General features: G+C 35.6%; 1 protein-coding gene across 2 annotated transcripts in view; it reads left to right on the top strand.

The window, feature by feature from the left end:
* The window catches only part of ERCC6L2 (ERCC excision repair 6 like 2), a 51,955-nt gene that overhangs the window by 18,646 nt on the left and 15,389 nt on the right, over positions 1-17,920 (top strand). The window contains exons 10-17 of one of the 2 annotated variants that reach the window (XM_059492396.1): positions 4,085-4,156; positions 5,309-5,454; positions 10,299-10,394; positions 11,758-11,857; positions 12,828-12,980; positions 13,627-13,707; positions 15,061-16,198; positions 16,893-17,047. In XM_059492396.1, coding sequence (XP_059348379.1) covers positions 4,085-4,156; positions 5,309-5,454; positions 10,299-10,394; positions 11,758-11,857; positions 12,828-12,980; positions 13,627-13,707; positions 15,061-16,198; positions 16,893-17,047 — 1,941 coding nt within the window. Of the gene's footprint in view, positions 1-4,084; positions 4,157-5,308; positions 5,455-10,298; positions 10,395-11,757; positions 11,858-12,827; positions 12,987-13,626; positions 13,708-15,060; positions 16,199-16,892; positions 17,048-17,920 lie in introns of those variants that run through there. The other variant, XM_059492397.1, reaches the window with a different exon arrangement.

Below are 17,920 nucleotides of genomic sequence, written 5' to 3'. Positions count from 1 at the left end.
TAAAAAGAAAACCATACTAGTTTTAGTAGTACTCTGGAGCTGAGAGTGACTGGGGGGGTTAAAAGCTATGCAGAATTTTGGCTCTCTGTAAACCTGAATATTAACATTTTCTTCTTGGGACTGGTGGCAGCGGGAAGATTATGTTGCTGTAGCCGGAATGGCTGTTATCACTTTACTGATTTGTTACCATGTAAGCAACAACGTTCTTTATTGTTAATAATAGATATGTGTGAAATGCCTGCATATTAACTTTGTTGTATACACTTGATTATTTTGAGAAGCTGTTAAATTAATACATAGCTTTAAAAACCAAATCTGTCATCTTCAGGAGCTGAAGAATTACTTATGAAGCAGTTCTGTTACTGATTATTTTACCATGACATTATTCACGTTCCTATTTTACATTTTTGTTATTCTTTTATTATATTCAATTTTTTTCCATTGCATTCTCCTAGAAAAGCTGGCAGCCATGGCTTCCCTTTGCCAGATTAAAAACTGGCTGGGTAGCTGAGCCCAGAGAGTGGTGCTGGATGGTGCCACATCCAGTTGACATCCAGTCACCATGATGTCTCCCAGGGTTCAGTTTTGAGGCCAGTCCCGTTCAACATCTTTACTGATGATCTGGATGAGGGGATCAAGTGCATTCTCAGTAGGTTTGTAAACTTAAGGTCGGTGGGATTGTTGGTCTGCTGGAGGTGAAGAAGGCTCTGCAGAGGGATCAGTGGGCTGAGACCAATGATATAAGGTTCAGCAAGACCCAGTGCCAGGTCCTGCATTTGGCCACATCAACACCCTGCAGTACTACAGGCTGGGGCAGAGTGGCTGGAAAGCTGCCAGGTGAAAAAGGACATGGAGGTGCTGGTCAGCAGTGGCTGGATGTGAGACAGCAATTTGCCCAGACAGCGAGGAAGACCAGTGGCATCTTGGCTTGTATCAAATTTTGTGTCCAGCAGGATCAGGGAAGTGATTCTTCCCCTGTGCTTGGCATTAGTGAGGCCACACCTTGAGTGCTGTATCCAGTTCTGGGCCCCTCTGGCAAGAAGGACACTGAGATGCTGCTGGAGCATGTTCAGAGAAGGGCGAAGGAGCTGGTGAAGGGTTTGGAGTGTCAGGTTTATGATGAGCAGCTGAGAGAGCTGGGATTTGTTTAGCCTGCAAAAAAGGTCTCCCCTGGGCCTCCTCATTACTCTGTACAACTACCTGAAATGATGTTGTGGTAAGATGCGGTCCTGATTCTGGCCAGAGTTTATTTTGTCCAGTGGCTGCCTGAAGTGGTGCAGGTATGGCTAAAGGATTATTCTGTACAGCCCAGAAAGCCAAAGGTGTCCTGGAATGCATCGAAGGAGGTGTGGCCAGCAGGGCAAGGGAGGTAATTTTCCTCTTCTGCTCCACTCATGCAGTATACTGTATCCAGCTTTCTCAGCACAAAAAATATATTTTGGAACAAGTCCAGAGGGGCCATGAAGATTATTACATGGGTGGAACACCTCTTCTCTGAGGAAAGCCTGAGGGAATTGAGGTTGCTGAATCTGGAGAAGGCTCTTGAGGAATCTTATTGCTGCCTTTCACTAACGAGGGAAATCTAAAGAAATCTGGAGGGGGACTTTTTACAGTGATAGGAAAAGGGATAGCGGCTTCAAAATGAAAGAGAGTAAGTTTGGATTGGATTATAGGACGAAAGTCTTCACTGTGAGAGTAGCAAGGCACTGGAGCAGGTTGCCTGTAAAAGCTGTGTATGCCCTGTCCCTGGAAGTGTTCAAGGCCAGTTAGGATGGAACTTTGAATCTAGTAGGTGGCATCCCTACCCATGGTGGCATGGTTTGAAACAAAATGATCTTTAACCCAAACTGTTGTATGATTCAATAATCTTTGTGCCTGGAAAGAAGATAATGGGTTATATAGCTATTATTGAAAATAAGCTGGCTTTTGGGTCCATTAATTTTGACTTCATGGTGCCAAAAACTGGTTCATACCTTTTTGGTGTGGTGACTTGCTTCTTTTTTTTTTCCTAAATTATAGAATGGAAGCTATTTGTGATGATTTTGCATTTTATACTGTGAAAGCAAAATCATTCAGGAAGTATGTAATGTAGAAAGTTGTCGTAACATAAGAAAATAATCACAGAGGAGTCAACTAGTATTAAAGCTTGGAAATGGCTTTATGAATTTTTAACATGTTTATTTGGAAATAACTGAGACAAATGATAGTAAAATGTTTTTAGTAACCTTGTTGCACTGTAGTAGTTTGCATTTCCTAAAGATTTATTTTTTACCTGCATACATTTCCACAGAGAGCTATTTGTGGCATTTCAGAATACTGTTCTTAATACAAATATCTTAGGAATAACTGTTGTATTGATTTAATTATTTTTGCTTGGGATATTATCATTCAGTAAGAAAATGGAAGTCTATTGGAGTACTTTGCAAGAAATGGTAATCTGTACCATTAAACATAACTCTGATCCAGACAGGGCTGGCTTTGAAGGTTTAAAAAATACTGTAGGCTAGCTTAAACATCTCTGTTGAAAAAAGTTCTCAAAAGCAAGAGGTAAAATTTCATCACATACAGATGACTCACAATGTGTAGCAATGGGGAGATGTATGTTAAAATCCATGGGGACTCTTACAAAGAACATGTGACTTCTGCTTGAGTATGATCGAGTGTTTCTGTTTTGGGCTAAAAGCATACAGGATAATATTCTGGTGAGCAAGTGTAGAATTTACTTCTCTTTCGTGCAAAACCATTCATTACTTTTCGCTGTTGGAGTTGTTTCTTACTCCAGAATACCTAAATTCCCAATGGGATGAAATTGATCCATTTCATTTAAGCGAATTGTGTGGATTTATTTTTGTATTCTCCTATAGGAAATTCACTATTTGACCTGTACTTTAATAATAACAACAATAACATAGAAGCCAATTCCTTCTAGTTTAAAAGAATGTCACTTCTGTTTCTTTTCTTAATGTGGCCAAATAAAATGCAAATTTGTATAGTATAGCTCTGCTAAATGGCCTGTTGAGTATTTTTTTCCCTAGTAAAATAAATCCTGGTTTATATGTTCATGTACAATGAAATGAGGCCAAAAAATCTGTCATTTGTACCCTGTTTTCAGTTGTAACAAGATGGCTAACGTTTAGTAAGGAGCTCAGGAGTGACATATTATTACCATTTTATATTGTAGATATTGTCCAAAATTGTAACATTAATACAAACATTAATCTTTATTTGATTGTCAAAGATTTCTTAGGCTTGTAGTGAAATAATTCTTGATTAACAGTTTATCTATTTATCACTGAATAAATACAATTTCAAAAATATTTATTGTCCAGTGGAAAAAAGCTACAGTCACGGTGCAGAAAATTCCTCTTTTCCCATTGTGTATGGCTTCAGCACAGTGCTCTGGAGCTGCCATTGCCAGATGTGGACATAGTTCTTTTGAAAATAACAGTATCACTATTATACACAAGGCTCTGGATTATTTGCTTCCCCACCAGAAGAACGTTGTGTGTGGGCGGATTATTGGCATTTCAAGGTCTGCGCAGAGTCTGGGAAGCTGGATCCTACTGTAAACAGAGCAACAGATGAGAGTGGGAGTGGGGAGGGGCATACATCTCACTGATTATTTTAAGAAGACAAGTTCCAAGAAGCTCTGAACTCAGATGTAGGACAGAAAGTTTAAGCAGACCTTGGAGTTTTCAGGATAAATGTGTGCATTTTTTAAATGAAAAACTCTGAATCTGAGCTAGTGTGTGACATAAGTAACTTTTTGTTGCAGTCTATGTACTGACACAAGTAGCTTCTGAATCTACCTCTTAGTGGTCTGATGACCTTGTCACAGTAGGATTTCCATGTACATCATTGAAAAATGCAAAGTTCCAGCATCTCCGTTACCTTTGTTACGGAGGTAACATTTATTATATTAGTAATGATTTTTGTTATGGCTCTGCTGGCTTTGCAAATAATTAAGTTCAGTGTAGTCTGTTTGGAGGTTGAAAACATGAGTTAAATGTGTGTAAGATGACCTGATAAAAATTTAGATTTTAGATAAAAATGTCTTCATTTTTCTGCTGTGCTTCATTTATAGGTCCTTCAGCAGCTTTTAAATCACTTCCGAAAAAATAAGGATAAAGTTCTTCTTTTCTCCTTTTCCACAAAGGTGAGCTCCATGTGATTTTTATCAATTAACTGCAGCAGTAAGTTCTGAAGGGTGAATCTGAAAGTTGACAACTTGTCAACCACATTTCCTTATTGCTTCTACTGTTAGGAGTAATTACGAGGACAGTGTGCCATACTCCACAAGCATATTGAAACTTTATGTTACCTCATGATAAAAATGGTGACAGCAAAACAGGTGTAGCTCTTCTGCTGTCCCTAGACCTTTTTGAAATAGTTGTATTACTTCAGGTGCAGATAGCTAAGTTCAGCTGGTATGTCTTGAGTTACAGCACTGTCATAGCTCAGTATGACTGCCATATCATAAAACCTTTGTGTTAGCACTGAAAGTTAAGTTTCCTCATTCTGCTGACTTTTCATCATCAGCAATGAAACTCAAATTCTAGTTGATTTGAAGTTAAAACTATCTAATTGGAGTGAGACTTATATGTACATTTTACTTTTAAGGTACTTGCTCCTTGGTTCCTTATTAGGGAGTAATGTCTTTCCTGAAATAGCTCACTCTGTTGTATTGGGGCTTTTATTTAAATATTTGTAATGATAGCACTAAAAAGTATTTTAAAGCATAGTAGTTTGAATAGTAGTTCAGGAGTCTTAAATACCTTTTTTTTTTTGACTTTAAGAAAGAATGCAAGTTTAATGTTTAGATGCAGCAGTAGATTACTCATGTATCTCTTAGGTTATGTGTTATGGTGTCCAGTACCAGTCTGACTGCTGGTTATTGCAATGTCTTTCACTCTATACCCCTGAACTCTGACTGTGCACTCTGTGCCTCTGTAATGCTCATTTACTGTATTTCAAGTAATTGCAGCTTGCTAAGATGGGAGGAAGCTGCTTAAATGGACTGCCTGCTGACTGGGTTGGATTGAGTGACAGGATGAAACAGGCAGCTAGAGTGGGATGATGGAGTCAGACCACAGCACACCAATATTAATCACCTTGTGTGCTGTGGAATCATGGCTAAAGAGAATCAGGAATGTTGATACCAAAGTGTCAGAGATTTACTGTAATTAGCAATGGATGGTGTACTAAAAATATATTTTATAAACATGGTTCCTGTGATCATGTTTAATTTAAAATATACTATTAAGTACTTAACTTTTTATTTTCCTTTTTTTGTCATTTTTCCACTCAGTTGCTTGATGTGCTAGAACAGTACTGCATGGCATCTGGGTTAGATTACCGAAGACTTGATGGAAATACAAAATCAGAAGATAGGATCAAAATTGTGAGAGAGTTCAACAGCCTTCAGGAAATTAACTTATGTCTTGTATCTACAATGTAAGAAAATTTAACTTGTAGCTTGTTTCAATATGTCTGTCTAGTGTTAGTAGATCAGTTACTCTGCATTTCTCTTGCTGAGCTTGTGAGGGATTACTTTCTGAGAAGATGAGAGTAAGTATAGACTTGCTGCTTTGGTCGGAAGCTTCTTAAAATATTTAGATCCTCCCTCCCTGCCTCCCTCCCTCCCTGCCACCCGCTTCATGAGGATTTTTAAAATCAGAAGGAAGTGGGTCTTCTGGATCCTAGTTTAAAGTTGTTGCAGGATTGAAGAAACAGTTTTATACACTATTATTAAAAAAATTATTATTATGTCATTATCTACCAAAGGCTTTTAATTTTATTGTAAACAGACTCATTTTCTTGTTTTACACTAGTAGAACTAACAAGTGAGTATGAACATGAAATGCCATATTGAGCTGAAAAATTCACTATTACTGCAATTTATTAATCATGTTAATTAGCTAGCATGTCTATTTAAAATGTTTCAGCAAGATCTTTTGTCTTTTTGAAATGTACCTATCAGATTTGCTTATCAATTTATGATGGATAGCAAATTGTTTTGAAATAGATTGTTTTGTTCAACTAAAGTTATTGTTACTACAATGACTATTTATTTGTTTTATTCAGGTTACTTTCTTGCTTCATCTTGAATGAAATTTTTTACTGGGGAAGGGCAGAAAAGGAGCAAAGAAAAGCTTTGCTCCTTTTGTCTCCTATCCAGAGGGGAAAACTCAGTGAAACTTAATGAAATATGAGTATCTGTTCACTGTAGTTTTTACTGGAAGTGGGTATGTTGGAGTTAGGAGGATCCAAACTACCTCAATATAATTAGAGCAGACATCATCTTAAAGGCTGTTGCAAGTGCATGTCCGAGCAATCTTCAAATACTCTGGTGCTTATGTATAGCGTTGTGAAGAGATTTGTGATACTGGTCATTGAAGAGATTTGTGATACTGGTCGTGTCCATTGGCTTGTAATCTCTGTCAACTGTGAAATCGGACATGAGCTTCTCTAAGACCTTTGTGAGTCCATAGCCCTTGTCCCTGAAGACAGAGGGAAATTTCAGAAGCTGTAGCATCATGAAGGACTAATTTTTGCTTCAGTCGGTACTGTAATCATGGAGCTGTTAGTTCTCTTTCATTAATTTAAATTAAAATAAGAAGGAAGGTTAACTAAACAGAGATGGGCTTTCTCCTCTCTGTTTTGAAAGCTTGTGTGTAGATATTCTGCCTGCTGAAGGTGCTGGAGAAAAGGCTTGATTCTGTTTGTAGTTTTACTTATCTTATGAGACAACTGGAAGGAACAAACCATAATTACAGTCAGTATAGCTAGTATGTTATAAACAAAACAGAGGGTGTAATTTTTTGCCTAGTTTATTACAGATAATAGGAAGTGATATTTTTCCTTGCTTGATGCACAGTAATGGAAGCATCTTTACATTTGTAATGCTTTGGAAATTAGAAAGTGATTTATCCTATTTCTGCTGTACAAGAGATTGATCTTACTCTTACTCAGATTTCAGGCACATATAAAGTAATAATATAGAGTAAATTTAGAGTATATTCTATATTATTCTATATTTTTCATCGTAGAGTACATTGACAGAATTGGTTCATGCTCTTCTCTCTGTACTTTCTTGCAAAGTTTCTGGCTGACTGGTCTGTGTAGTCAATATATGTGTGTTCTGGAGGTCTCATTGCTCAGAGAACCAAATGTTGATTTTCACTGAAAATACTTGCATGGTCTTGTGGGTGCGTAAGTGCTTTGTGCAACGGATGAATTCTCTACATAGTAATGTTGAGACTGCCATTATGTTCACTGGCACAATTAATATGCAACTTACAAAACATAAAACACCAATCAGAGAATTACAGTGCAGTACTGATGATTTCACTATTACATTTGTGGTGTTTGTATTTTATACTCCTTTTCTTTCAAATGCTGTTTCTGCCTGAAATAATATATAATATAGCCCATAGAGCTTTGAAAATCCTGGTTTTAATGATCACTGAAATTTTTTGAGAAATGGGATCTTAAAAAAGAAAATAAAATAATAAAGAATAAAAAATAAACATTTGTCCATCTGTAGATTTGACCTCAAATCTTGAAGTTAATATTGGTACCAAGCATAGTCACATGGCTATCCCTAATGCTTTTATTGACAGCTGTGACTAATACAGCTTTATGGATAAATATATTTTATAGGTGTAGAGAGGAAGTGTAATTGTTTTCTTCAGAACTTGTACATTTCATCAAGCCATTAGATCATGAATTTCAGATTGAGCACTAGGGAAAAATAGGTATATACCTGTTGGAACTTCTCAGTCTCATGAAGTAATACTTCGTGAGAATACTTCAGTCTTGCACTGGTGTTGCTGAGAAAATATGTGATTATTTAGAAAAGAGGATTTTTAGGCATGCTTACAAACATTAAAATAATTGCTGGAGTTGCCGTAACTAGATAGGAGAATGTCAATGCTTTCAGTTCCAGTGGTGCTGCTTAGCCAAAAGAAGGGAAACTGTATATGTACAGTACCAAAGTCAGCACAGTTCTGTTCCATTGTAGTTTTCTGGAAGAAATAAAAGCAGTGACTATGTCTGCCTTTAAGTCACTGTTTCTGGATTTTTTGGTGCTAGTCGTTCTCTAGATTGGTTCTGTCAGAATTAACTGTTAATGAAAATCCATTTCTGCTTCTCAGCTTTCTTTTTATGTAAAAAGAAGTGTCTAGAGAAATTTGTAGGTAGTTTTTATCATGTAAGGTTACATATCCATTTCCATTCTACCTGCAGCATTATCTATTACTGTCCGTTACTGGACTGCTGTTAGTTACTTTTTACTTTTACATTTAGCTTTAATTTTTTCACAGCAATGTTTTGAACAATTTTCAGTGTGCCTGTGATGACATCCAAAGAACTTTCAGCCACAAAAATCTCTCTGCAACAAAGAGCATAGAAACCCTAGAAAACCCAGCTTGGTAAACAGAATTACATAATCAAAACTTTTATAAAACCTTTCCTAATGTAGTATTGTTCTGTACCTTTTGAGGTACTGAGTTGTGCAGATTTAAGTAAGATCATCTTCTGAAAACTGTTCTTTTTAGTAAAACTCTTTATTTAAGCCATATCATACTAATTTGCATGGACCAAATTGCAGTAATGACTAGCTGCTAGTTAAAATGAGAGGTAAAATGGAGTACATAGCTTGTAATGCACAAACTTCTGCATTTGTTCTGTCTATGAAGGATATAAGAGCCATTCTTTTCTGTTTTGGACTAACTGAATTTTTGGGTCATACCTAAAAACACTGAAAGGTAAAATTAGTATAAATCTAGATATCCTGTTTTGTTAATTTTTGTGGACAGTTGGTTTTACATCTTCACTTATATTTCAGTCCAACTGCAGGGTTGGTTTGGAAACAGGAAAGGCTGAAGTCTTATTAATGAAAAAAGAGTTTTAATGAAAAAAGAGTTTTTTCATTAAAAAGAAGCACACTAAATTTGAAAAACACCGTCATGTATTCTGAAAGAAAAACCCAACCAAATATTGTTATTCAGTAATTCACAGTTTGAGAATGTGAGTTCTCTGGAAACATCCATTAATATTGGCAAGTTTCTATATCCCCTCCCTTTCCAGATATAACTAACCCAAAGCTACACCATGCTTAGAAAGGAAAGGCTGCAGTTGCATTTACATTGACATGGATTCCATGAAAAGCAGAACTTATGGTGGGGCTCCATAAGTTTTTGGTTTCTGTCTCCATTCACTCTTACACCAGAAAACTTTACCTCTCTTGTATTTCTTATCTGCTTCAAACAAGCAAAATTTAAAGTAATCTGTTAAACTAGCTGCTTGATAAGTTAATGGGATTTACTTTTTCAATTTTGCAGTACCTGTTTTAGAAAAATAGCGCACTTGGAATTAGTAATGCCTATGCTAATGTGAATAATTGTTTTAATAGTTTATTTAATTATAGTATTTAGCTTGTGCTTGTGTAGGAACTTATGTCTTTTGTATGATAGTTGGTTGAGCCAGTCAAAAAAAAAAATTCAGTATTTGCTTGCTTTGCAACTGGATGAGAAGTGGTATTTTCCTCACTTTTGCTCCTATCAAATCATTCATCTAAGCACGTGCTAAACTCTGAGTAACTGAGCAGTTTTGCAGGGTTCAGGAGTTAGCTGCATCAGGTTAGATGTATGCTCAATTTCTTCTCGGCTTGCAAGTTTTACCTGAAAACACTCTAGCTGTTGAGTGTTCTGAGATGATGCAGGTGGTACCTCTGTGACTTCTAAGCCACAGAGCAGATAAATTTCTCACTGTGACTTTTTTCGCTTTAATGACTGTTATAAATGTTGCTCATATGCAGTGTGGCCAACTGTGTTTTTAACAGCTCAATAACTTATTGTACAAATACACTTGTGTTAGTTGTTAATGCTTACAGGTATGGCTTACCTGAGATTCTGACCACTTTAGTGAAAGTTGCGCAGCATTATTGTCAAAAACTATGTACTGGGATTAGCTGAAGTAAAATTTCACCTGTAATTTTCCTGCTTCCATAATATTAACTGGCATTAAACTGGTTGTGAATTTCATTATAATATTAGGGGGTGTTGCCCTGTGTAGGACTTAATGGGAAATTAATGGCAGTGGTTATTTGAGTACTTGGCGGTTGTTAGTACAACAGTAACACAAAGCTGTACTGCACTTTTTGCAGTATCTTTCATGTGTTCTTTTTTTTTAAGTTGGGGAAGAGTAGGCAAGTATGGACCTAATACAGAATAATCTAGTTGCACGTTTTTTTCTTACTATCATAGAGTTTTGGTTTTTCGTTTTTATGTTTTCAGGGCTGGTGGACTGGGTCTTAATTTTGTTGGTGCCAATGTTGTTATACTGTTTGATCCTACATGGAATCCAGCAAATGATCTTCAAGCGATTGACAGGTACACTCTCAAAATACAGAACTTGATCCATGTTGCACTCTTCCATTGATTCTGTAACATGATTGTCCAACTAAATTTTTTTCTCAAGTAAGAAATTTTTACTTTGTCTGATTAATCTACAAGACAATAGGAAAAGTCCTACTAAATTAGTTTTTAACTCTGATGTGATTATTTTAACCTAAATTTTACAATATATTTTCCTTTATTTCTTCTTTTTTTTTGCAGCAGCAGTAGGCCAAACAAAAACTCAACAAAAAACTCCTTGTGGTTATTATAACTATTTTGTGATCCCTAGAATATATATGTGTGTGTAGATGACATTTTTCTTGAAGAATACATTGCAGTTGACCCCAGTTAAAATGGTGTTTTGAATTCCCAAACCATAAAAGACAGGGGCTCCTTATGTTCTCTTCTGCTTCACAGTTGTGGAGATTAGTGTCTTTTTAGCCCTTATATCTATCTCTGATATTATGGTGTTGGAGTATTTACAGTGATGCAGATTTTTCTTTCCAGGCTTGTTGACTCTTGGTATTTCCCTAGGAGTTCAAGGCAGACCTTTTAGTATCTGAAGTAAAGAATACTAAAAACCTATAAAAGAATATTAACAATTCAGTAGATTTATATATTTTCATGAGAAGAAATACACTTATTTCTGTTATCTCATGCAATTATGTAATCTGGTTTTAAGTGTCTTTCTGATTATTGGGATGTGTTTATGTGCACCTGTTCTAGACAAATATATCAGAAACATGTATTGGGGACTATCTTTAAAGAATCTTTGCAAGATCACATTACTACTATGAATTGTTTTAGCCCCCTGTGAATTTTGTGGAATATAGTCTATTAGACGTCTCAGTATTTACCATTTGAATAGAACACAGTGCCAGTTCATTAGCTGTTTTTATGATGTTGTGTCTTGTAAAGTAATTTATGAAGTTAAGAAAGAACCGACTGCTCCAAGTAATCTATGAATTAATTCTGTATAAGGGAAATAGGAGAATACTTTGAGCAAAAGTAGGTGGAGACACAAAGGGGAAAAAAAACTCCAGCAAACCTTAGATAAACAGAGTGGATTTGTTTTGTGGAGAGGTGGGAGACAGTTCTTGTGATATAAAATGAGGAGAAGGCTTTTTAAACTGGGTAGGCCTGGGAGAAATATGAAATATTAAAGGTAAAGGAAAAGGAAATCAATTACTGTGGAAAATTCGGAAAGGTAAGGAAAACAGCCCAATCAACATATACATGATTTTGAATAGTACTGTTTTATTAGAATGCTTTTATATATTTAGTTTGTTTACTGTTTATTGCTGCCCCTAAGAGCTCTCATTTCTTCAAATGTTTTTAATGTGCCATGTCCTTGCAGAGCTTATAGAATTGGCCAACATAGAGCTGTTAAAGTGTTTAGATTGATATCCTTGGGAACTGTGGAAGAGATGATGTACTTGCGACAAGTTTATAAGCAGGTAAAGCTCACAAACTGTTTAAATTGGGAGTTCTTCCTAGCAGTTACAGGGATTGAACGCTAATCTTTTTTCAGGGACTGAAAGCTAATCTAGCCTGTAGTTTACTTTGTGTTTATGGTATGTGATGTTACCTTAACATACTAAGCCAAGCTTAGTAGCTGTTAAAGAGTGGAACAGAATAACATTTCTATTCAAGTGTTTTTCTTTAACTATTCACAGTTTAATTATGCAATGTACATTATTCAGGTTATATAGAGAACTGTTTTTATTTGAAGGTTTATGAAGTACAACTGTGATAGTTATAGTAAGTATCTGCAGCAATCTGATTCACACAGCTTTTTCTCATGAAAGTCTGGAGAAAAGAAAGGAGGTCTTGCTGATGCTATAGAAGAAAAGTTGATGATCTCGTAGAAAAAGAAGACCTGGATATTGTCTGTTTGGATTTCCAAAAAGCATGTATAAGTCTTCAAAGGATGTATAAATATTTTTCTTTTTCTTTTTTTTCAAATTGACTTGTATTTTTCAAGTTGAATATGCAGTAATAAACAAGAGTAATTATAAGTCTGAGGGGTTGGGTTTTTGTCAGCTATACTTGGATTGCTTTCCCTTAGCAAGTAAATATACAGTGCAAGGGAAGGTGAAAAGATTGCTAATAATTTAGTATAGTGGAAGCTGAGCTGTCAAGATACAGAGGGGTGCCAGTAACATGTATAGTAGGTGTCTGATAATAGGCAACAATGCAGTAAAAGTCTTCAAATGTTCTATTTTTTTTTTTAATTCGGTAACGCCAAGCAGGTTCATATTATACCACAATCTATTATACCAACCTCTGCCAGGGAAATTAAAATATCCTTCCTTAGGAATTTCTGCTTGTTCTAGCTAAAGCTGTGTATATAATGTGGGTGCCTGGAAATTTTGACGTGTTGTTGTAGCAAACCCTTCTGAAATCTCTTGTGTTGTTCTGTTTTAGCAACTTCACTGTGCAGTGATTGGAACTGAAAATGCCAGGCGGTATTTTGAGGCAGTGCAAGGATCAAAGGAACATCAAGGAGAGCTTTTTGGGATTCATAACCTATTCAAACTTAGGACTCATGGGTCCTGTCTTACCAAAGACATACTGGAGGTATGAAGTCCCTTTTACTTTTGGATATTAGTTTTACATTTTTCCTTTCTTGTGAGACTTCTTGGTCATTGTTTTGAATGGAAACACTGTAAAACAGAATGATGATACTTAACCAATACTTATCTGGGCAATGACTTAAATGAAATAGAAATGCTAATTTCTTGTTCTGATATGGATCACTTAAATTTTTCTAAATCCAAGAATGGTAAAACTTGGTTTATAATTTTTATAAATTTCCTACTATATATATTTTTTGCATTAAAAACTACATAACTTATTTTTTGATCCTTTCATGCAGCTTTGTGCACAGATACCTCTTATTCATCAGAAACTCATATTGAACTTTTAAGTCAGAATTCGTATCATAGAAATATTTTTTATGACCACATTAACCTCTTTGGAGTACTTTTTGCTGCAGCTAGCTTACATCTTCAAATTTACTGCAGCTTCATTCCATGTTTCTTTTTCTTTCCATGCTTCCCTTTATTTTGTTATTTTTCCTCTGCTAAGAATTTAGTCTGGACCATGCTGATTTTACTTCTGGTACTTACACTTCTGAAAAACAAAGGAAACTTCTTTTTCCTGTGCTTGTCTTTGTGTGTAACAAAAACTGAAACTGTTTATGTTAACTGTTTGATTGTCTTAGAGGGAAGGGCGGGTAGAAGCAGGAGTCATGACAGCAACTACTTGGCTGAAGGAAGAGAATCATTCATGCAGCTCAGAAAAGGTGAGATGTCTTTGTGGACTGTAGACCAGAGCATGACAGGCCTCCAGTTCCCCATATTGCAGTGGCAAATGTGGGCAATGTATCATTAGGCTGATGATACTTGTACTGTGTTGTTAAGAAAATTTTGTTTAGGGAATTGTGGAAAGGAGTACTAGGGGTTTAGATGATTGAAAGCTTCAGGTTTTGTGGAACTCTTGAAGACCTTGACTATTTAGTTATTGTAGTCTTGTAGCCAGACAATCAGAGTGATTCCCACCAAACCAGTGGTCTGTTCAATACTGTCTTTTTTTTTGTTTTGTTTTGTTTTTTTTTAATGTATGTAATTATCTAATGGTTTCCTTCTGGAATAAGATTTTTTTAATTTTTTTTCAACAAAGGCCAGTTTTAATAGGAGCATTGCATTTGTAGGAATGTTTTGACTGAGTGCCATGTTCAGATACTTTGAGTAAAGGTATCATTAGATTAGATTGCAGTGAATTATATTACAAATTAGCCACTGTCTCTTATGCCTGTTGGAGATTTCTGTAAGTATATGTCAGTATTTAATGTGCCCTTACATTAATCTCAGTCTCATATTCATAATACATAACTGGATGGTCATGATCTCACATATGGCTTGCTGACAAACAGCAACTTTTTAAGCTCATATTAAATGCTTTTTGATGAGCAGAATTATATCAGGATTAAAATATTAATTTTAAAATGTCTCTGAGTACAGAATTTTGGTATTTATGGTTCTGACTTCAATTTACAGGCTGTCATAATTCTTACCTCAGTAGTATGCAGTTCTGGAGCAGTGTTCTGGACTTTTGTCTTAAAAACATTTTAAGATTGCCTGGGCATAATTTTATTTGATTACAGTAGGCCTTGATGAATTTTAGAGTGGAATGCTAGCATTCATATACAAGGAAGTAAACCACTACCTTAGAATTATTTTTATTATGAATGTCATTACACACAATATTAAAACTTGAATCATGAAGTCACCTTCCAAAGCACCCTTGAAAGACAAAAAGTAGCAATGAGATTAGTATAAACTTAAAAAATATGGATGTGGATTGGGAAGGCATAAGTTGTTTTAGCAGTGTACAGCATATATTGTCTCAAGTACATAAACTTTGGTTATTTTCACTGTTTTTCTGCTAAAAATAAGACTTCAATAATTTCTCATTATGAATTATTTTGCATTTTATAATACTACTTTGTGTATTTTTTACTTGAGTAACAACGAAAATCCACTATTTTACACTGCTTTGAAATTAGGCATGTTGAGTGCACTAGAAATATTAAGTACACTTTATTAAATATAAAACTTTGCAGATGTTTTTTTGTTTTTGTTTTTTTTTTTTTTAGTATGAACAACCAGACTGTCAAGAAGATGGAGATCCCCAAAGCATTCAGGCACACTTAAAAAGAGAAGAAACTGATTTTTGGGATGATTTGAGTGATGATGATATTCTGGAGAGTTCTGTGAAAAAATCTGACAGAAGGAAGCCATGCAATGAAAATGTAACAAAAGGACAGCTTTCCTTAATGCAGTGTGGATTCTCTAAGTTGTTGCAGAGAGAAATTGAGACTACCAGAGAAGGGGATCACAATTATGACTCTAATCATTCAAGTTCTGATGCTCACACTATAAGAAAAAATGCAAATAGCAAGCATGGTGATTTTCAGAAATGTCAAACCAGTGTGCCTGTTTTGGAGCATGGGAAAGCTGTTCTGTCTCCAAATGGAAGTGATAAAGAAAGTATGCATGGTACAGAGTGGCTTGGTTTATCAGGCTCTGAGGAGGAAGGCAACATAAAAAATGAGAATCAAAGCATTTTAAAGCAATGTGACATAGTCATGGAAACTGAAAGTAGTTCTGAAGCAGATGATGATGTCATCTTTCCTACCCAAGTTCAAGTATGCCAGCAACCAGTGCTTACTAAAGAAATTGAAATACATAGGTCAACATCTGAAAATCGTGAAGAGTTAGCAAAAGAAAAAGCTGGGTTTGTATTTAAGGGAAACAGTAGACAATTTGAATTCCACAGTACTGAGTCAAACTTCACCATGTCTTTTGAAGATGCCAAGAATGACATAGATTTGAAAGGAACGAGTGACGTAAGCGATGAGTCTGATGATATTGAACTTCCCTGTGATTCTGAATCAAGAAAGCCAGGAAGTCTGAGTTTTCCCAAGTGGAAGAAATCTCTACCACAAGCAAAGAAGCCCTGTAGAAAAGGAAGGGAAAGTGATTCCCAGAATATAGACGAATTCTCATCCTCTGAAGATAATTTTCCAGTTGAGAAAATTCATGCCAGGAAGAAAAGCTATAGGAGTAAACAGAGTAGCAGAATTCAGTTTGGGTCTAAAATGCTGTGTCCTAATCAAGACATGTCTGTTGTGCAAATGAAGTCAGGCAATTATGCTGTGCATAGCACTTGCGCAAGTAAAACTGTATTTGAGTATCAAGAAAAAAGAATGGAATCAATGGACAAATATTTAGGTAACTATTAAGTTAATTTGTTCAATTTTATTTCAGCTAAAGTAATAACATATGTCTAATTTACCATTGTCAGTAGATTTCAAGTTCTTGTTGCTGTACATTTTTTTTGTTATAAGATGTAGTAAATGCTCTGCTAAGTTGTTTTTCAGAAATATCTTTGTGTATCTTTCTCTTTATTAGTCTTACTTTTTTGTCTTACAGGGTGATAGGCTGCTTTGTAATTCTTGGTTAAACTCTTAGAGTCTCTTGAAATATGCTGTGATTGAAGATTTATTAAAAATTCACAAACTAAATATTTGTAATATCTTACAAGTCTTGAGAGGCCTATTAAATAAAGTGCACAGAAAAAAATGTGGTTTGGGAGTTTTAAACACCATGTGGAAGACTTGATTCCTAAACTTAATTTTAACCACTGATGTTGCAGCTGTTAAGTCATAGATGCTTTGGAATGTCTTTGTCCATCTGAAAATAACCACACTAAAACTGAAGTAGTAATAAGCTATCTGGATAAATACAAACAAGTCTAATGATTGTTGTTAATTTCATATAACTGAGTAACTTGGTGCTGAGTGAAATAGTAACAAATTTTACAACTTCAGTGTAATTTTTTTTTAAATTACAGTATCCTTCTGTGCAGATGTGTATCTTCAGTGTTGTGGAATAACATCCTTGTATTTTTCTCATGATGTATCAGATGGCGTTCAAGAAGTGGCATATATTCATTCAAATCAGAATGTGGTTGGATCCAGCAAGGCTGAAAATCACTTGAGCCGATGGGCGGTGCACGACGTGTTTGAGTTGAAGCAGTTTTCCCAGCTGCCTGCTAATGTAGCTGTCTGTAGTGCCAAGGTAAAGAGATATTTTTGGAAATGTCGTTTTAACTTTTCTTTGTCCTCATTTTTCATCTTAAAAAGCTCTAAAAAACTTGTTTTTCTGTTACTGGCCACCATGAATGATCAAAGACACTGAGGATGGGAGGAAGAGAATGCTCAGTTGGAAGTCTAATAAATTACTTTGTTTTTTTGGGGTGGCTTTTACATTAGCCAGCTTTGAAAGAGCTGGTAATTAAACAGCACAGCACCCTCTGTGGATTTTTCTGTGGGAGAAATGTTAAGACTAGAGTTTTGAAATCAAATTCTGTGCCGTGTTTTTCTGATTTGAGCCTTGAAAAATCTTCAGTTTGTCCTGGATCCAGTTAACAAACATCCAGTTGCCACAATACGTTCTGACCACCCTGTAGCATAGAAATTTGAACATACATGAGTTTGCAGACTCGCTTGGGGAGGTGAGCATATGCAGTTGCTATAGTTAAGTCAAACTGTCTATGTTTAATGTCTTAAACATAGAAGTAGAGTTTACTGGGAGTTCTTATTTGCAGCAATGGTTATTTTTAATGTTTTTTGTTGGTTCTGTAGCTTGTTTAATTGCATTTGGAATGCACACAAATCTGGAATAAATTCAGGTACATCTTTCATATTTTTTTATTCTTACTACACAAATGCTCTGATTATCTGGGTATAAACATTTGCCATTTCCTAGACTGATTTTTAAGATAAACCACAAGCACAGAATAAGTCATTGATGAATGTGCAGCTTAGTCTTTACAGACACGTTAGCTATCCTTACAGAAATTGTAGACACACGACTGTGTTGTTCTGGGGTGTTGAACATCCACAGTGGCTAGAAGAGTTTCTTCCAGTGCTGTTGTTTTACTGTATTTAA

This window comes from Ammospiza nelsoni, chromosome Z, assembly GCF_027579445.1.
Source record: "Ammospiza nelsoni isolate bAmmNel1 chromosome Z, bAmmNel1.pri, whole genome shotgun sequence".
NCBI classification, from domain to species: domain Eukaryota; kingdom Metazoa; phylum Chordata; class Aves; order Passeriformes; family Passerellidae; genus Ammospiza; species Ammospiza nelsoni.
This window is presented reverse-complemented; position numbering and strand designations above follow the sequence as displayed.